General features: G+C 42.6%; 1 protein-coding gene across 7 annotated transcripts in view; it reads right to left on the bottom strand.

Moving 5' to 3' along the window:
• Window positions 1-4,845: 4,845 nt before the first annotated feature.
• The window catches only part of neo1a (neogenin 1a), a 444,233-nt gene continuing 433,039 nt past the window's right edge, over window positions 4,846-16,039 (bottom strand). For 5 of the 7 annotated variants that reach the window (XM_060940914.1, XM_060940916.1, XM_060940917.1 and 2 more), the window contains 2 exons: window positions 15,073-15,197; window positions 4,846-9,605 (listed from right to left, as the gene is read on the bottom strand). In XM_060940914.1, the coding sequence (XP_060796897.1) occupies window positions 9,522-9,605; window positions 15,073-15,197 (209 nt within the window). In that variant the 3' untranslated portion in view covers window positions 4,846-9,521. Of the gene's footprint in view, window positions 9,765-15,072; window positions 15,198-16,039 lie in introns of all 7 variants that reach the window. The other 2 variants (XM_060940915.1, XM_060940920.1) reach the window with 2 other exon arrangements.

Below are 16,039 nucleotides of genomic sequence, written 5' to 3'. Positions count from 1 at the left end.
GCCAACACTGAGGAACAGCAGCAAAGAAAGTTTTTACTTTCAGCAAGACTTCCATCATGCCACTATATTGTTGTGCACCTGGATGTAGTAACCATCAACAAACAAGGCAAGGATTATCATTTTATCGGATCCCGACGGAGAAGATGGATAGCGGCCATTAACAGGAAAGATTGGCAGCCCTCGGCATACCAGCGCTTGTGTAGTGACCACTTTGTTGGAGGTAAGACGAATAAAATTAGCCAGAAAAGGCATTACATTGCTGTTAACGTTCTGTGGCGGCGAGTGTGTAACCAGATAGGCTAAAATAACCCATTGTAACCTCTTTGTTCTTCTGTAGTAGCTATTGTTGACTAGCTAATGTCAACAACATAGTAGCTAGTATGTTACTGTAGCAATGTTTATGTTCAGTCATTTGGATGACTGTTAAAACCTTTCAGTCTCAAGTTTTTCCTTTACTGTATTTACTAGTTTACTGTAATTATGATCCGGCAGCTATTTACACCGGATCCAGTGTAAATAGCTGCCGGACCCAACGTCCGAGGTTCCGGAGCGCGCTCCGGCTTGCTCCCCCTCAAATTAAGCAGCGCGCTCCGGCTTGCTCCCGGAGTGCTCCGGCCGAGGTTCCGGAGCGCGCTCCGGCTTGCTCCCCCTCAAATTAAGCAGCGCGCTCAGGCCGAGGTTCCGGAGCGCGCTCCGGCTTGCTCCCCCTCAAATTAAGCAGCGCACTCCGGCTTGCTCCCGGAGTGCTCCGGCCGAGGTTCCGGAGCGCGCTCCGGCTTGCTCCCCCTCAAATTAAGCAGCGCGCTCAGGCCGAGGTTCCGGAGCGCGCTCTGGCTTGCTCCCCCTCAAATTAAGCAGCGCACTCCGGCTTGCTCCCGGAGTGCTCCGGCCGAGGTTCCGGAGCGCGCTCCGGCTTGCTCCCCCTCAAATTAAGCAGCGCGCTCCGGCTTGCTCCCAGAGTGCTCCGGCCGAGAAGCCGGAGCGTACGTCAGTGAACAATCCTGGTGGAAGCAGGTAAACGTCATTCTCTAAGCCTGGTAACCTCAATTTTTGCAAATACCTCTCCCTCTGCTCGCCCTGTAAATGCCCTACGTCGCTGGATAGTGAAGGTGTTTTCTGCATCTCACTCCTTTTTCTTTTATGTTTTTCGTTTGTCGCCTTCCTCGCATTCAAACCGATTCGAGCCGAAGTCCACTACATGTCCAAAATGGTGGTCGCGTTTACGAAGGTCACGTGACTGAAAAGGGTCTATACCTGGGGAGTAAGCAAACTTTGTTCACATACTGAAGCCAAGTGAAGATGTCTGTTGCTGTTGTCCGAAGAAAACTACAGCTAAAAAAGCTCTACTACCGGATTACTTGGATAATCCAGAGTCAGAAAGAAGCAAAGGACAGATATACGCGGAAATTAGAGTTTATTCACGGTTATGATCCGTACAAAACGACTGGCATCATGGTGCAGATTTGTGGCCTAGCGTTAGCATTAGCTACATGTTGGAATAGACCTTCTTTTTCTCCTCGAAGAGTCCCGACACGGAAGAACAGTTTAAAAAAAACTACAAAAGCAAGAAAACCTTTGTGTAAAGACTTTTTCCCAACATCAGCTTTTGGAAACAGAATGTTACAAAAGCCAAAGCATTTCCTCTCAAAGGACTGCGACCTGAACTGTGGGCTAGATGGTATTCCCTCCCAGCCCTCCATGACTCAGCAACTCCACGGACATCTAGTTACACAGCTATCTGCACTCCATCATTTATACAGTGATGTTTATTATTGTTAAAACAATATCTCAAGTGTTATTTGTAAAATAAGATATCTTACTCTAGACTTTAAAACAATACAGATGGCTTGGAACCACGTGATCAAAATGAGCGTCCGCCATGATGGTGGATATACAAAGCGACTAGGACAGCAGCTGCTGAAAGCGTGTCTGTAAACAATGCTGCATTTTACCACGATTTGAACGCTCGAGCAAAGATTCGATACAAAGAGAAGATAGATATGTGTGGGTGTGACCTGTATTATTTAAAAAAGTCAGACTTTTCTGAAGGTAAGACGCTTCTGCTGACCATCGAGTACCCAGATATCGCGTTCTATCTGGTTTGGCTGCCGAAGAATCAAGTGCAACCTTGGACGAAACACAGCCCGTTTTCTGAGCGGGAGCCCAGTCTGGATTGTTTCTATCATATAATTCTGCTGGTGCTCCTAGAAGCGAAATGCTAATACACGTGTTCAAATAACAACGACTGACTGAAGCACGACAAGAGAACGCCCATTTTATAGCAAAATTCTAGCAACACGAAATAAAATTCTTCCATGATATTATCGAGAAAGCTTTTGAATCTCACCAGAGATAAAACGATCACTGCAAACACGAGCTGTTTTGGTTTTCGCCTCTGTTAGATCAGCCCTGCCGATGTTGTTCAGCCGTGCTCGTCTCCTCTCCGTACTAAGCCTCAGAGTTTCCTCGCCCTCTTTCCGAATCACAGACGGAATTCTAAATAATCAGAACACGCCACGGTCACGAGTACTGTTGTGACCACGACCATATACAGCACAAAGATACGGCAGAGCTAAAAGAACGCTTAAAGCAGCAGCAAAGCAGAGTTGTGCACGCGTGACTATGTTTTGTATGGAATGTCGCTTGACCCCGTGTTTATATAGCCGCCGACATTCGGGTTTCTAATTTGTCAAGGATTGTAAGATTTTATTTTAATTTTCTCTAATAGTGGATGGGACAATAATTACAAACGCTACCAGAGTCAGTACATTCCAGTTTTAGCTACAGGTAACTATAATCTCATCTCATTATCTGTAGCCGCTTTATCCTGTTCTACAGGGTCGCAGGCGAGCTGGAGCCTATCCCAGCTGACTACGGGCAAAAGGCGGGGTACACCCTGGACAAGTCGCCAGGTCATCACAGGGCTGACACATAGACACAGACAACCATTCACACTCACATTCACACCTACGGTCAATTTAGAGTCACCAGTTAACCTAACCTGCATGTCTTTGGACTGTGGGGGAAACCGGAGCACCCGGAGGAAACCCACGCGGACACGGGGAGAACATGCAAACTCCACACAGAAAGGCCCTCGCCGGCCACGGGGCTCGAACCCAGGACCTTCTTGCTGTGAGGCGACAGCGCTAACCACTACACCACTGTGCTGCCGCAGTAAAAACTATTTTGGATAAAATTGTTCCTGTCTGTTACATACTTATCAACCTGTGTGACTCAGTTGTACCTTTTGAATAGAGAATAAATGAAGAGGGAACTGAACATTAACAGTTTCTTGAAATTATTATTACAAGAATGATTATAGTTATGGGGCGGCACGATGGTGTAGTGGTTAGCGCTGTCGCCTCACAGCAAGAAGGTCCGGGTTCGAGCCCCGTGGCTGGCGAGGGCCTTTCTGTGCGGAGTTTGCATGTTCTCCCCGTGTCCGCGTGGGTTTCCTCCGGGTGCTCCGGTTTCCCCCACAGTCCAAAGACATGCAGGTTAGGTTAACTGGTGACTCTAAATTGAGCGTAGGTGTGATTGTGAATGTTTGTCTGTGTCTATGTGTCAGCCCTGTGATGACCTGGTGACTTGTCCAGGGTGTACCCCGCCTTTCACCCGTAGTCAGCTGGGATAGGCTCCAGCTTGCCTGTGACCCTGTAGAACAGGATAAAGCAGCTACAGATGATGAGATGAGATGAGTTTTTACTGCTCTACTCGATGTAAAGTTCAGTCTGAGCTCCTCTCGTCGTATTCTCTTTAACCGCTCATTTCTTCGTTGTTCTTGAAGCATTTGCTTCTCTTTGTTGACGTTTTTCTTGAGGAGACTAAATACCTTTTATCTATTTCAGGAACAAAAAATGAACCATATTGAAGACAGATTAAGGCTTGCTTACACCAAAGACGGTGTCTGTTTGACCCCCAGGTGAAATTATTATGTGATGCGTGACATCACGTGCAAGCGGAATATACCGTGAAGAAAGAAAAACAAAACGGCGGAGCGTGTCGCTAAACCAACTGAGGACGAAATAAAAACGACATGAAAACAAAACCCCAGAAAATACAAAAGCAACAAAATATGGAAAGTATTTGATGGTAAGAACGTATTTTTTTTTTTTAGTTTTCAAGAATTATTATAGCATTTTCCACAAATTGCTACTATTATTTTGCTTATACACTATCGTTCAAAAGTTTGGGGTCACTTTGAAATGTCCTTATTTTTGAAAGAAAAGCACTGTTGTTTTCAATGAAGATCACTTTAAACTAATCAGAAATCCACTCTATACATTGCTAATGTGGTAAATGACTATTCTAGCTGCAAATGTGTGGTTTTTGGTGCAATATCTCCATAGGTGTATAGAGGCCCATTTCCAGCAACTATCACTCCAGTGTTCTAATGGTACAATGTGTTTGCTCATTGCCTCAGAAGGCTAATGGATGATTAGAAAACCCTTGTACAATCATGTTAGCACAGCTGAAAACAGTTGAGCTCTTTAGAGAAGCTATAAAACTGACCTTCCTTTGAGCAGATTGAGTTTCTGGAGCATCACATTTGTGGGGTCGATTAAATGCTCAAAATGGCCAGAAAAATGTCTTGACTATATTTTCTATTCATTTTACAACTTATGGTGGGAAATAAAAGTGTGACTTTTCATGGAAAACACAAAATTGCCTGGGTGACCCCAAACTTTTGAACGGTAGTGTACTTTCTACAAAAGCGCAACACTGAAGTCAATTCGTGCAGCCATCGATAGGTTTTTAAGAAGTCTGCCGAAGCAGAAATTATTTTGTGGGACGTTTTGGGTAAAGTTTTTATTTATTGAAGTTGCAAAAAAAAAAAAAGCTCCATTTCTCAAAATCCAGTGAATGTGGATAGAATAAAAGAGTAATTCCACGAAATCGAGTCGTACGTGAGCTGATGATTTCGTGGAATTACTGTTAAATCTCCTCATGAACACCCGGGACCTGTAATATATACATGTGTATTACAAAATAAAACAACACCCACGATCATATTTTAGAACTTGAAATTTTTTTTTTTAAAAAGCCACAGATTATTCTACAGACAGCAAAAAGATCTTTGTACAGAAATAAGCAACAATAAAATTCCTCGTCTGCAACACAGTAAAACGTGTCGCTCAAATACCATTTCAGAAGCAACAAAAGAAGAAAGAAAAACAAAAAAACAAACCATGAACAAGACCAGCTGCCTACTGCTAAGCTATGACACTACATTACACAAATAGAGCTTTATATTGAAAACACAGGATATGTAAGAAATGTTTGTTTTTCTTCAGAACTGTTGAAAAAAGTGCAAAAAAGGTTTACTGTCTAACAACGAATTATTTAATCCCAAATAAGCAAATCTTGTCCAACTGTTGAACGTGTTCCTGTTGACTCCTTACATCGTTAGAGAAGACGTATGTAAAATACGACAGGATAGTAATGGAAGTCGAGTGAAAGATACGATTGCAGCGATGCTGTTCTTAAAAGGTAAAAGGGTAGAAAAAGGAAATGATTTCCAGCAGGAGAACATTTGTGTTGGCGGCCTGGGAAAACCCTCGGTGTGGTGAAATTTCCATCTACTACGTCTTTCGCACGCTAGGATTTTAGGATCTGCTGAACTGTAGAAGTGAAAATGGAGAAAGAGGTTCTTTCTACCTGAAGAGGTCGTACTGCTTAGCAACATGAAAGTAGAGCGCGAGCGTTCAGGTCAACAAAACCCTCAGCAAGGTCAAGCACGGAAGTTTGACCGTGTAAATTGTTCGTTTATATCTTCAAGATGTCGCCAAACCTTCTAAAAACAACTATATACCTTGAAATCTTTTATCATGGAGCTGCTTTGAGTTGTTAGAATTCAAATAAGTGCTTTTACACCAAGGTTTTTTTTTTTGGTGTCCACCATGCGAAGTCGCTGTGGTGTTTGGCCTCAAAGAACCAAATACCGTCCACTGAAAGTCAACACCTTCGCGCCAAAATAATTTTTTTCTGCAAAAATGAGCCGAACGTAAACTTCGAAAACTACGTCGACAATTCTTCTAGAAAAGGAAAGAGATTAAGCATAGGCGGATCAGACGCTCACTGGCCGTGCTGTAAAAACTGTCCATGCAGACGCTCATCAAAGTTTCCAAATCTGTCATTGCTTAACTCTTGAATATTTTCTATCGTGAATACTATCATTAAAAACCTTATAAATTTCTTTGGAAAGCAGAAATTCTCGTTAAGATCTGTTCAGTACTTTGGGAGTAACGGCAGGTTAAAGTTGGTACAACAGCGATCACTCTCTGCTCGCGGGACGTCGGGAAACTGCCGGTGCTTTTCTTTTTGAGTCATGGGAAAGCGCTCAAGCTCGCTCTCTCTTCTGATCCGTTTCCGACTGGATTACTCGTGAACATCAATCAGGTAACTGTTATCGTGATGTTCTCTCGCTCTTACTGTTTCTGATGAAGGATTCAGTAAAATTTTCCGTCTGCTAGTTTTGATGTTACGATTCATGGGAGACTTTGAAGTGAGTTTTCATAGCTTTACCTACTTATTTTTTTCAAATCAAACTGATTCATGTGAATAAATAACTATTTTAGAATATAACCGGAGTTGTTTTGATGAAAAATATTGAAACCTTAGTGGTCGGAATGATATTTTAAAAAACCGCTAGCCAGAAACGCGAGCGTCAATTTCAATTCAGTTAAATGAAATTGTTTATTGGACGTGGATCAGACAGTTTTTTCGAGGTTCGTCTTGAAAGCTGTGAATATTGATCGACATAATCATTTATATTCTTTCATATAAACACTAGTAGGCCCGACTTTTAAGAAATACAAAGGCCTACACAGCACAAAGAGGGGATTAGTGTACCGATTTAACTTTTTTTAAACCTAATTAGCATAATTGCTTTTTACTAATTTTTGAAACTTTGTATTCAGTATCCAACCATCTATGTTCCTGCCAATTTCCATGTAAATATCTTGAAAAATAGAAGTTATTAAGAAACAACTTTTGATCTCATTGGTTAATGAGGCCCATTTTGGACCATGTGACCCGAATACAGAATATTACGGCAGTTTTCTAAAAATTATGCCGTTTTTTTCAATCTTTAATTTGTAATATCTCAAGAATGGATGCACGTATTTTAATTCTGTAAAAAGTATGTTGTTCTGAATTCAGCGAGAGCCGTTTCAAGTAATTTGGATTGAATTTTACCTGATATGCCTATTAAGCGCTATGAACTGCTGAAACTTTTATGCTTGACCTTGTCGAGAGTTTTATTTACTTGAACGCTTGCTCTCCACTTTTATGTTGCTAAGCGGTATCCAAGCACGTGACCTCTAGCTACAAAGAGCCTATTTGCAGTTAAAAGGGCCGGCTCACTCTTCCCAGAATCCAATTTGTTGTTTTTGTTCTGAAAGCACGTAACGGCTACTCTGTTAGATATCTGGACAGGAAAACCTCCGTAAAATTCATCGTTCATGATCCCTTCGAAATCCATCTCCATCTTTATTATCTTGAACTACGTATCCTACGTGGAAACTTTGAACAAAATACGCCTTGTCTTTTCTTTCCTCGGCGGCCGAGGCAAGTTCTGGTCCGTTACTATTGGTATGGAATACCTATTGTAGTTAAAATTTAAGAGATATTTGAAAAAAATCTTCAATTTCACGTTACAATTGAAGATCTGTGGCTGAGGATGTCGCGGATTGTTTTTGGAATATCGCTCGCATCGAAAATGACGACTTGCTACTTGGCGTAGAGGATTCTGGGAAACGTCAGCCAGCCCCTTTAAAGATTTCATCCCGAATGTGGCGTAAGGGCATCGAGAGCATTTTGACAGATAGTTTCAGATTACAAACGGAACTGATTATTGATTAGTAGCTACACCTAGCTAGCGAGGTTTTAGATCTCATTAGGCCAAATTAAACTGCTGATCTTTGCAAGAAGACAGCCTGCACGAGTTTTAAAAAAGTAAATAAACATTTCCACTTTTTTTTTTTTGGTGGAATACCAAAAAAATGGTGGAATGGGGGGGACAAAACAAAAAGAACTAAGATTACACTTTTGGTGACCAATATTAAAAATGGTCTCATTTTTTTCCCCCATAGCTGTATCTATGGAAATATACGATCTGAAAACGGATGCGACAACATACGTTTTAGGTGAATAAAATCCGATTTTTTTTATTCCTGCTAGAATTCAGCCACAGCATCATCCAGCAGGTTTTCCCCAGACTGCCACATTTGTCATTTTTCATTCACATTGAAATTCTTCATATAACATGGCTACATGAGAGGAACGAAAAGGAAAGAAGGGGAAAAAAAACAAACAAACAAACAACAACAAAAAAAACCAACACCCATTGGGAGTCCTGTTCGGAAGGTTTGCATGTGACATCCCGACGTGCCGGGATACGCGTCTCCAGAGCACGTCGTCGTAACATGTAAACAGTCCTGGACTGATACTGAGAACGTGTATACTGCATTTTCCTGGGTAACATCTGGGTAACATCGGTTCCCAAGTTTCAGTCCGTATGAAGTTGAGTTAATGTTTAGTAAAAACAGCTGGAGAGCACCTGACAGGAAACCGAACGTAAGTTGTAGTCTAGCAGCCAAGCGCACCCATGATCTCATGATCTCGTAGCTCCATCCAAGAGCAGGTCTGTATATCACAGTGGCAGGTGACACAACAACAACAAGAAGAAGTGGTGGATTTTTGCTTCCCTCCTTGAAGGATGATGAGCGTCCGAGCAGACAGAAGAAGTGTAAGGCAATATTCTGAAAGGAGCTCCCGTTCGGAAAAATCTTTTCGTACCGAGGACGACTCGACGTCACGCCGCAGAAGACTCGAGAGCGTCGGGTCTCGGTGACAGGACCCCCGTAAGGCTGACACACACTCCTCTGAATACATTGCTATTTTTGAAAAATACGTACGTATGAGGCAGTTTTGACCTTATATACATATCTGTAAGTGTATATGTATATAAAATAATACAAAAAAAAACCGACATGGCACAATAGATCACGTACAAAAAGGAACGATGTCATTCAATCAAAATGTGTAATACAAAAATGAGTTATTATGAAAATAAAGGGGACGGTGTCCATTGTTCACCTCACTGGAACGGGCAGAAATGTGTGTGAATGTGTATATTATATATCAATACAGAGAGATCGAGAGATACAAAAAAAACGCACAAATGAAAACACTGTAAATTGTGCCTTGAGCACCTGCACGAACACCAGCATACTGTAATCTTCCTTTTTTTTTATTCGTAAGGTAACAAAAGCGCAAAAAAAAAAGAAACGTTCTCGAAGGAATCAGTACCCCCCCAAAAAAAGAAAAAATTGTTCACTCCTTGAACCGATGGCCATTTCCTTCCTGAGAGTGAGCAAGGCAAGCCAAAATGTTCGTTTTCTCTCATTCGGTTCGAAGGACTGAGAACTCTGTCCATGCTGTGGCGAGATGTTGATAAAAGTAAGCTTTAGTGTGTGTGAGAAGGTGTGTGTATGCATGTTAGGGTGTATGGATTGTGCTCAGGCCGTCGTGATGGCGTTTAGGTCCTTCATTAAGCCCTCCAGGTGGGCCATCTCCTCCGACAGCTCGTCCTTCTCGTACTTCTGAGAAAGAGGGAGAGGGTTAATGCAGGAGGGAGGGGAAAAAAAACAGAACAGAACAGAAGAGGCTCTGAAGAGGTTACGGTGTGTTTTGGTTAAGGGAAGCTCAGGAATGCAATTGTAGGGCATCTGAGAGAGTTATAAAGGAGACAGGCAGTGGAGCTGGAGAACAGAAGCATCACCCAACGTTCACAAGCACGAGCATTCACACACATACCAGGATTTGGTTTTGGTCATTGATGCAGGGACAAACGGAACAGGTTTTAAATTCAATTCCAAAGGATGCAATTTAAAAAAAAAAACCCAGCCAAAAAAAAAAAAAAAAAGGGAGGACAGAGAGCAGAGACGTGAGAGAGAGAAGATAAACCAGATTAAAATGCTGTTTCAAATGCTGAACATTTCCACATCTAGCTACAGCACAGTGTAAAAGTGACCTTAAAGTGATTAAACCAGGACATTTTGAATTTACAAGGTTATGAAATGTCATTATACATTAACACAAGACGTTCTAGACGAAAAAATTAAGCGGACTTTAGCTTGTTGAAGTTGTAACATCAGTCCGTTGGGCCATTTCCCTGGGCGTAGCCGTACTGGATTCGCCAGATACATTGGATTAGGAGATGAAAATGAGGGCGGCGCTGCGTGACGTAGGATTCCACACGACAGCGTACCATGCCGCGCATCAAACGGATGGAAGACAAGCAGGTAAATATATATATTTTTATATCCCCACAAAGCTGCCCAATATGATTGGAGTGGTGGGCAAAGCTGTTGGCACTCGGACTGTGGACATTCAGAACTTTAACCACAAAATGGTTGTTATCTCAGAGCAGCTTTCAGCTTTGCAAGGAAAACGTTTTTCGGAGATCAATTTGAATTTGAATAGAATGGACAGATATGGACGAGCGGTGTGGACGTGCAAAGACTGCGTCTGGAAAGACCAAACAATTCATATCTTATCGACATTCGGCTCCCTGAGACAGCACCGGCCTCGGTTCAGGCCGTTGCTGAGGCAACATTTCCCCCCGAAGGTCACTGCCGGGAGACACTCTCGCATTCCTTCTCTAACTCTCCGCGGTCGCCATTTTTACCCCCAGTGTGACAAGCGGGTGCGTGACCAGCGCCTTCATGGCTGCAGGAGCGGACGGCTGCTTGCTTGCGCTGGATTACCCCCTCACCCCTGATTCCCCCCCTCAAGTCCCATGTTTAAAGTGTACTTGTGTTGTTGTGTGCTTATGCAAAGGTTTTTTAAATGCTCCCACACTGTACTCCTGACAGGAGCATAGTGTGTGTGGGGGGGGGTGTTCTTTTTTTCCTTATCTCTCATGTTGTGTTTCCTTTTTATCTTTATCCCTGTCTTCCTGTCCTGTCTACCCTATGTCAATTGTATGTTGTATATGTACGGACAGGTTGACGGCTAATTTCGCTGGCACCGTACATGTGACTAGTGACAATAAATGGCATCATATTTTTTAATAAACAGGCAGTAAACTAGCTCCTATTTTATTTTGATTCCTTTTCTAATCCTGCATTGCCATAATTGTTGTGCAGAAATGCAAACAAATTGACCGAGAAGTCACGCTAGACCATAATATCATGTATACTATAGTCTAGTCGTCACAACAGGAGGACTCTTGGGTGCGCTCTGGACTGACTCACACACACCTGAATGGGATTAAGGCACAATCAGCACGCCTGTATAAGGACTCCGAATGCAGACTTGCTGTACTTTGCGAAGTATTGCATTGTTGTGACACATTACCGAGCCGTGTTTCCGAACTGATTTCTGATTCCTGTTTTTTGACTCTGCTTCTGTCTACGATATTCTGTTTGTGCCTCGCTCGACCTTCTGCCTGTTTTACCGTTCACGATGTTTGCCTGTTTGCACTTTTCTTTATAATAAAGATCTTCTGCACTTGCCTCCGTCTCCAACCGTCCCTGATAGTATCAGCGGGGCGGACTATTCTAATACAGCATGCACTTGTACATCTCTGCTGTGCTCGCGGAAAATGACATCATGCACGATGGAGTTATAGCGGCCTCCCTGACAAAAAATAAACAGTCCCGTCTATTTTCATCCCTTTAGTGGTTCTATAGTTAAGAACAAATTCAACATGGAGCTTTATTATAAAGGACCGATATAAAGACAAACTTTGAGCTCAATTTGTTTATTTGCGAGATATTTTCTTTCAAACAAATCTTAGATCAAATGAAGACTTGTCGGCCCTGATCACACTACAGCTCGCGATGGGTTTGCGAATACCTGGCGATGAAAAATCGGTAGCGTAGCCAGCAATCGTGCGATGCATGACGAATGTTCTCCGGGCACCGCGAGTTGTTTTTTGGTGCGTCTGCACGTCGTGAGTGGCCAAAAACGTCGCGAAAAATTTCAATGCATGCACGGCAATGTTTTTATCTGCAAATGAAGCGGCGAATACTTGCAGATGGGTTCGGGAAGACTTCCCAAAGCTCAAGGAAGCATTGCCACCAAACGCCTCATTTTCATCGATAACCCATCGCGAGCTGTAGTGTGACCGCAGCCTTAGCGAGTTAGATTTTCATCATTACGGATAATAAAATTAGTCTAACAGCGGTACGACTTTCTGACCGTCACCGACGCAAAGCGCTGACGCCGGAGACTCCTTCAAGAAACGTTTAAAGCTTCATCTTATTAAAGATCGCATTATGTTAAACAACAACAAGACTTGTTTAGTTTAAAGTGACACAGGTCGATGTGCTGGTTCAGGAATCATTGAATCCACTCCCCTTTATGAATTGTTTGAGCTGATACCCTTCCCCATAGTTGGTATACATTGTCTTGTCTCAATACATTTTATTTCCTAATGCAGGGGGTCCTAACCACGTGTTAGTCTGTTTACAAACCGCTCGCTCAGCAGCCAGTTCGGAAAAGTCACACGAGGTCATGCGCAGGTCAGAGGTCGCGACCGTGGGCCCACAGCAAACATGGCAGATCGCCCAGATCGAACGAAAATTCCTAAATTGAGACAAAAAAAAAAAGATGATTTTAAGGAAGTATTGGACATTGTCAGAGGCAAAAAGAGAGGGGGAAAAAACACAGCAGTCAAGCCGAGTAAATACTGTTGGCTCTGGAGCGCTCGCTTCTGTGTCAGAGGCTGCCGGTTCCACCATGTTTGCTGCGACCTCGCTCATTATATTATAATGAGGATAAACTTCGGCCGTTTCCGCACCCAAGTGTAAACATTAGCACGCTGTATTTTTCCAGCTCATTCTCCTTCACAGGCATGAGGCAGCGGGTAATACAGCGTGTGATTCAAGTACCTCAGGGTTATTCTGACTCCACAGGGTACTATTCATCTTTTTAATCCATCAACCTGTGTCACTTTAATCTAATTATTATTAGACTTGGATGAGGTGGAGCGTCTACTATACAAAAGTCTCTGCAATTATAAAACCTGTTACTATAGAAACGATAACGTATTAAACTGCTTCGGAGATCTGAGAATTGCACAGTTAGTTCAGGTCCACTAATTTGATTGGTCAAGCGGCGTTCCGAAAGTGCAGTTACCGCATCCGCTCATCCTCGGTAGAATTAGCGATTTCATCAGCAAACTTGGCAAACGACACTTTTCAGGAATATAGCTTTGGACTTAAAATATGAAAAGGAAATTTAAAAAGGACGGAAGCACCTATAACACGAAACGTACAAATCAACATGCAATAGCGAGCCAGCCAGCTGACGTGCTATAAAGTGAACGTAGCTTCTTCAGGCTCTATTCCCGTTCACGGAGCAAAAATAACCAAAACATTTGGCCTTACTGTGTCCAAAATATCACTTGAAATTAATTTCCTCTTTATATAACTGCTGTATAAATATATGTTATTTACCAGCTGGGAGGTCCGTATCGTGAAATATCGTGACCGAGGTCTTGAAAGTACCAGTGTTCAAGGCCAAGGTCACGGTATTTCACCATACGGACCGACCTTAAGCTGTTAAATAATACATTTATTTTTTTCTTTACCAAATTCTAACAGAAAACGAGAGCGCCCGAAAGGGAAAACCGAGCCGAGCTGCCATTTTGAATCCTCATTCACGGCTGTAATGCAAATTGCTTCCTCCTCGGTATACAAGTGCACTTCCATGGCAGGAAAAAAACTACATTTTGCCGCCTATGTAGTCCCCTATTTATACAAATAGGAGTCATTCAGGATTCAGCCATGTTTTTGCTCGGCGTTAGCAACAGTTAGAGGTTTTTAGCTTTCTCCTGAAATGTTTTCTTTTATTTCTTCTTCCTCAGGGTAGTAAAACTCACTTTCACTGTGAAGACTGTCGTTATCGCTATCCATGCTGTAAAATTTAATGCTATTATGCTGAGAAATGTGAAAATAAATGTTGACAAAAATTGCTACTATGTTTGTTGTTGTTGTGAACGAGTGAGTCGCCAGAGGTCCGTATCCGGGGTCCGTAACTGGGGTCCTTATCGTAGGACACGGACCCACTCGCCAGCCAATCAAAGCGCAGGATTTGATGGAAACCGGACCAAGAAAAAAAATAATTATCAGTTATTCCACTCAATCGAGTCGTACATGAGCTGATAGCCGACGAGGCGCATAGCACTGAGTTGTCTATAAGCCATGCACGACAAGATTAAGTGGAATAACTGTTAATTCTATCCACATTCACTGGATTTTGAGGAACGGAGCATATTTATTGTTACTTTTTGCAAATTTGATAAATAAAAACTTTATTCAAAAAGTCCGACAAAATCATTTCTGCTTAGAATGTAAACAAACCGGCGAAATGACAGGAGCAATTTGTGAAAAATGCTATAATAATAATAATTCTTGAAAAATTAAAAATGATACATTCTTAACATCAAATACTTCTATTCCATATTTTGTTGCTTTTTAAAAAATATTTTTGGGGGGTTTTGTTTTCCAGTAGTTTTTATTTCATCCTTGGTTGGTTCAACAACATGCTCCGCCATTTTGTTTTTCTCTACTCACGGTATATGAGCTGATATCCTAGTAGTAGAGTAGCCAATCAGAGTGCACGATTGCTCATATCCAGTGAATGTGGACAGAATAAAAAGGAATATTAGATCAGGCTCGAGGTGGTGCTGTTGTACTGGCTGTGATTAGCTACAGCACTCACTCAGCCGTGCTGATATTCAGTCCAACAGCACGACTCTGTGTGTGATATTGCTTAATTAATAGTTTTGGAAAATTCTTCGTGCCTCGAACATCTTTGTTCTAACGCTTCTTTTAGATCAGGTTTGGAGATCAACATACTCCTGGCTTTTGGTTCTTGTTGCAAGATATTCTCACGTTTCAATATTTAATCTTGAGGGGGTGCAAACTTTTGAACTCAACTCTCACTATATACGTATTGCAAAGCTAAATGTTAGTAGCTAAACATGGCACTCGGTTGTATTTCTAATAATATTGACTGAGCTGATGTCGAGTGTGCGAGACAGGCAGTGACACTCACACTCTCGCACTCCTCCAGCATCCTGCTGCTGTCTGGTACGTCTGGTGCGTTGGGAACGATTACCGGCATCGGCGTCCTCGTCCTCCCCAGCGTCCCGATGGAGGCAGTTTTGACTGAGTGAGGACCTGAAAACATCAGCAGACATGTTTCATGTAGTGGTTAGCACTGTTGCCTCACAGCAAGAAGGTCCGGGTTCGAGCCCCGTGGCCGGCGAGGGCCTTTCTGTGCGGAGTTTGCATGTTCTCCCCGTGTCCGCGTGGGTTTCCTCCGGGTGCTCCGGTTTCCCCCACAGTCCAAAGACATGCAGGTTAGGTTAACTGGTGACTCTAAATTGAGCGTAGGTGTGAATGTGAGTGTGAATGGTTGTCTGTGTCTATGTGTCAGCCCTGTGATGACCTGGCGACTTGTCCAGGGTGTACCCCGCCTTTCGCCCGTAGTCCGCTTGGATAGGCTCCAGCTTGCCTGCGACCCTGTACAGGATAAGCAGCTACAGATGATGGATGGATGTAACGTCACAGTTTAAACTCAGTCAGTCTGCAGTGTGTTCTAAAGAGACAGGGTTGCCAGGTCTTGGTAAAATTTCCATCCCAGATTTGGGCATTAGTGAAGGAAGGACATACTTCTCTTCTTTTTATCAGTCTTTCACCGTGGTGCACATGCATTTCTGATCAGCTGATTTCGTATCTTTAAAGGAGAACTGAAGTCATTTTTAAACTTGCTTTATTTCTTAATTAACGTGTTATTCAATTACGTTTTCGGTTTTAGTAACCTTATATCGTGACTCGTATTGGCAACTAATTGCAATTAAATATTATACTTATCGGCCTATTCGGTTTTTAGCAGGGCTTTGAACCAGAATTTTTTTCCTATTGGTTCGTTCCAAACAGAAATGGAATTTTAACGTTTCCGGTTTGGGGTTCCACCATTAAATAGACCAAACCGGTTAGAACAGAAATGGCTATAAAAT

This window comes from Neoarius graeffei, chromosome 15 (genome assembly GCF_027579695.1).
Source record: "Neoarius graeffei isolate fNeoGra1 chromosome 15, fNeoGra1.pri, whole genome shotgun sequence".
In the NCBI taxonomy this organism is placed as follows: Eukaryota; Metazoa; Chordata; class Actinopteri; order Siluriformes; family Ariidae; genus Neoarius; species Neoarius graeffei.
The sequence above is the reverse complement of the archived record's forward strand: the minus strand, read 5'-3'. Positions and strand labels throughout refer to the sequence as shown.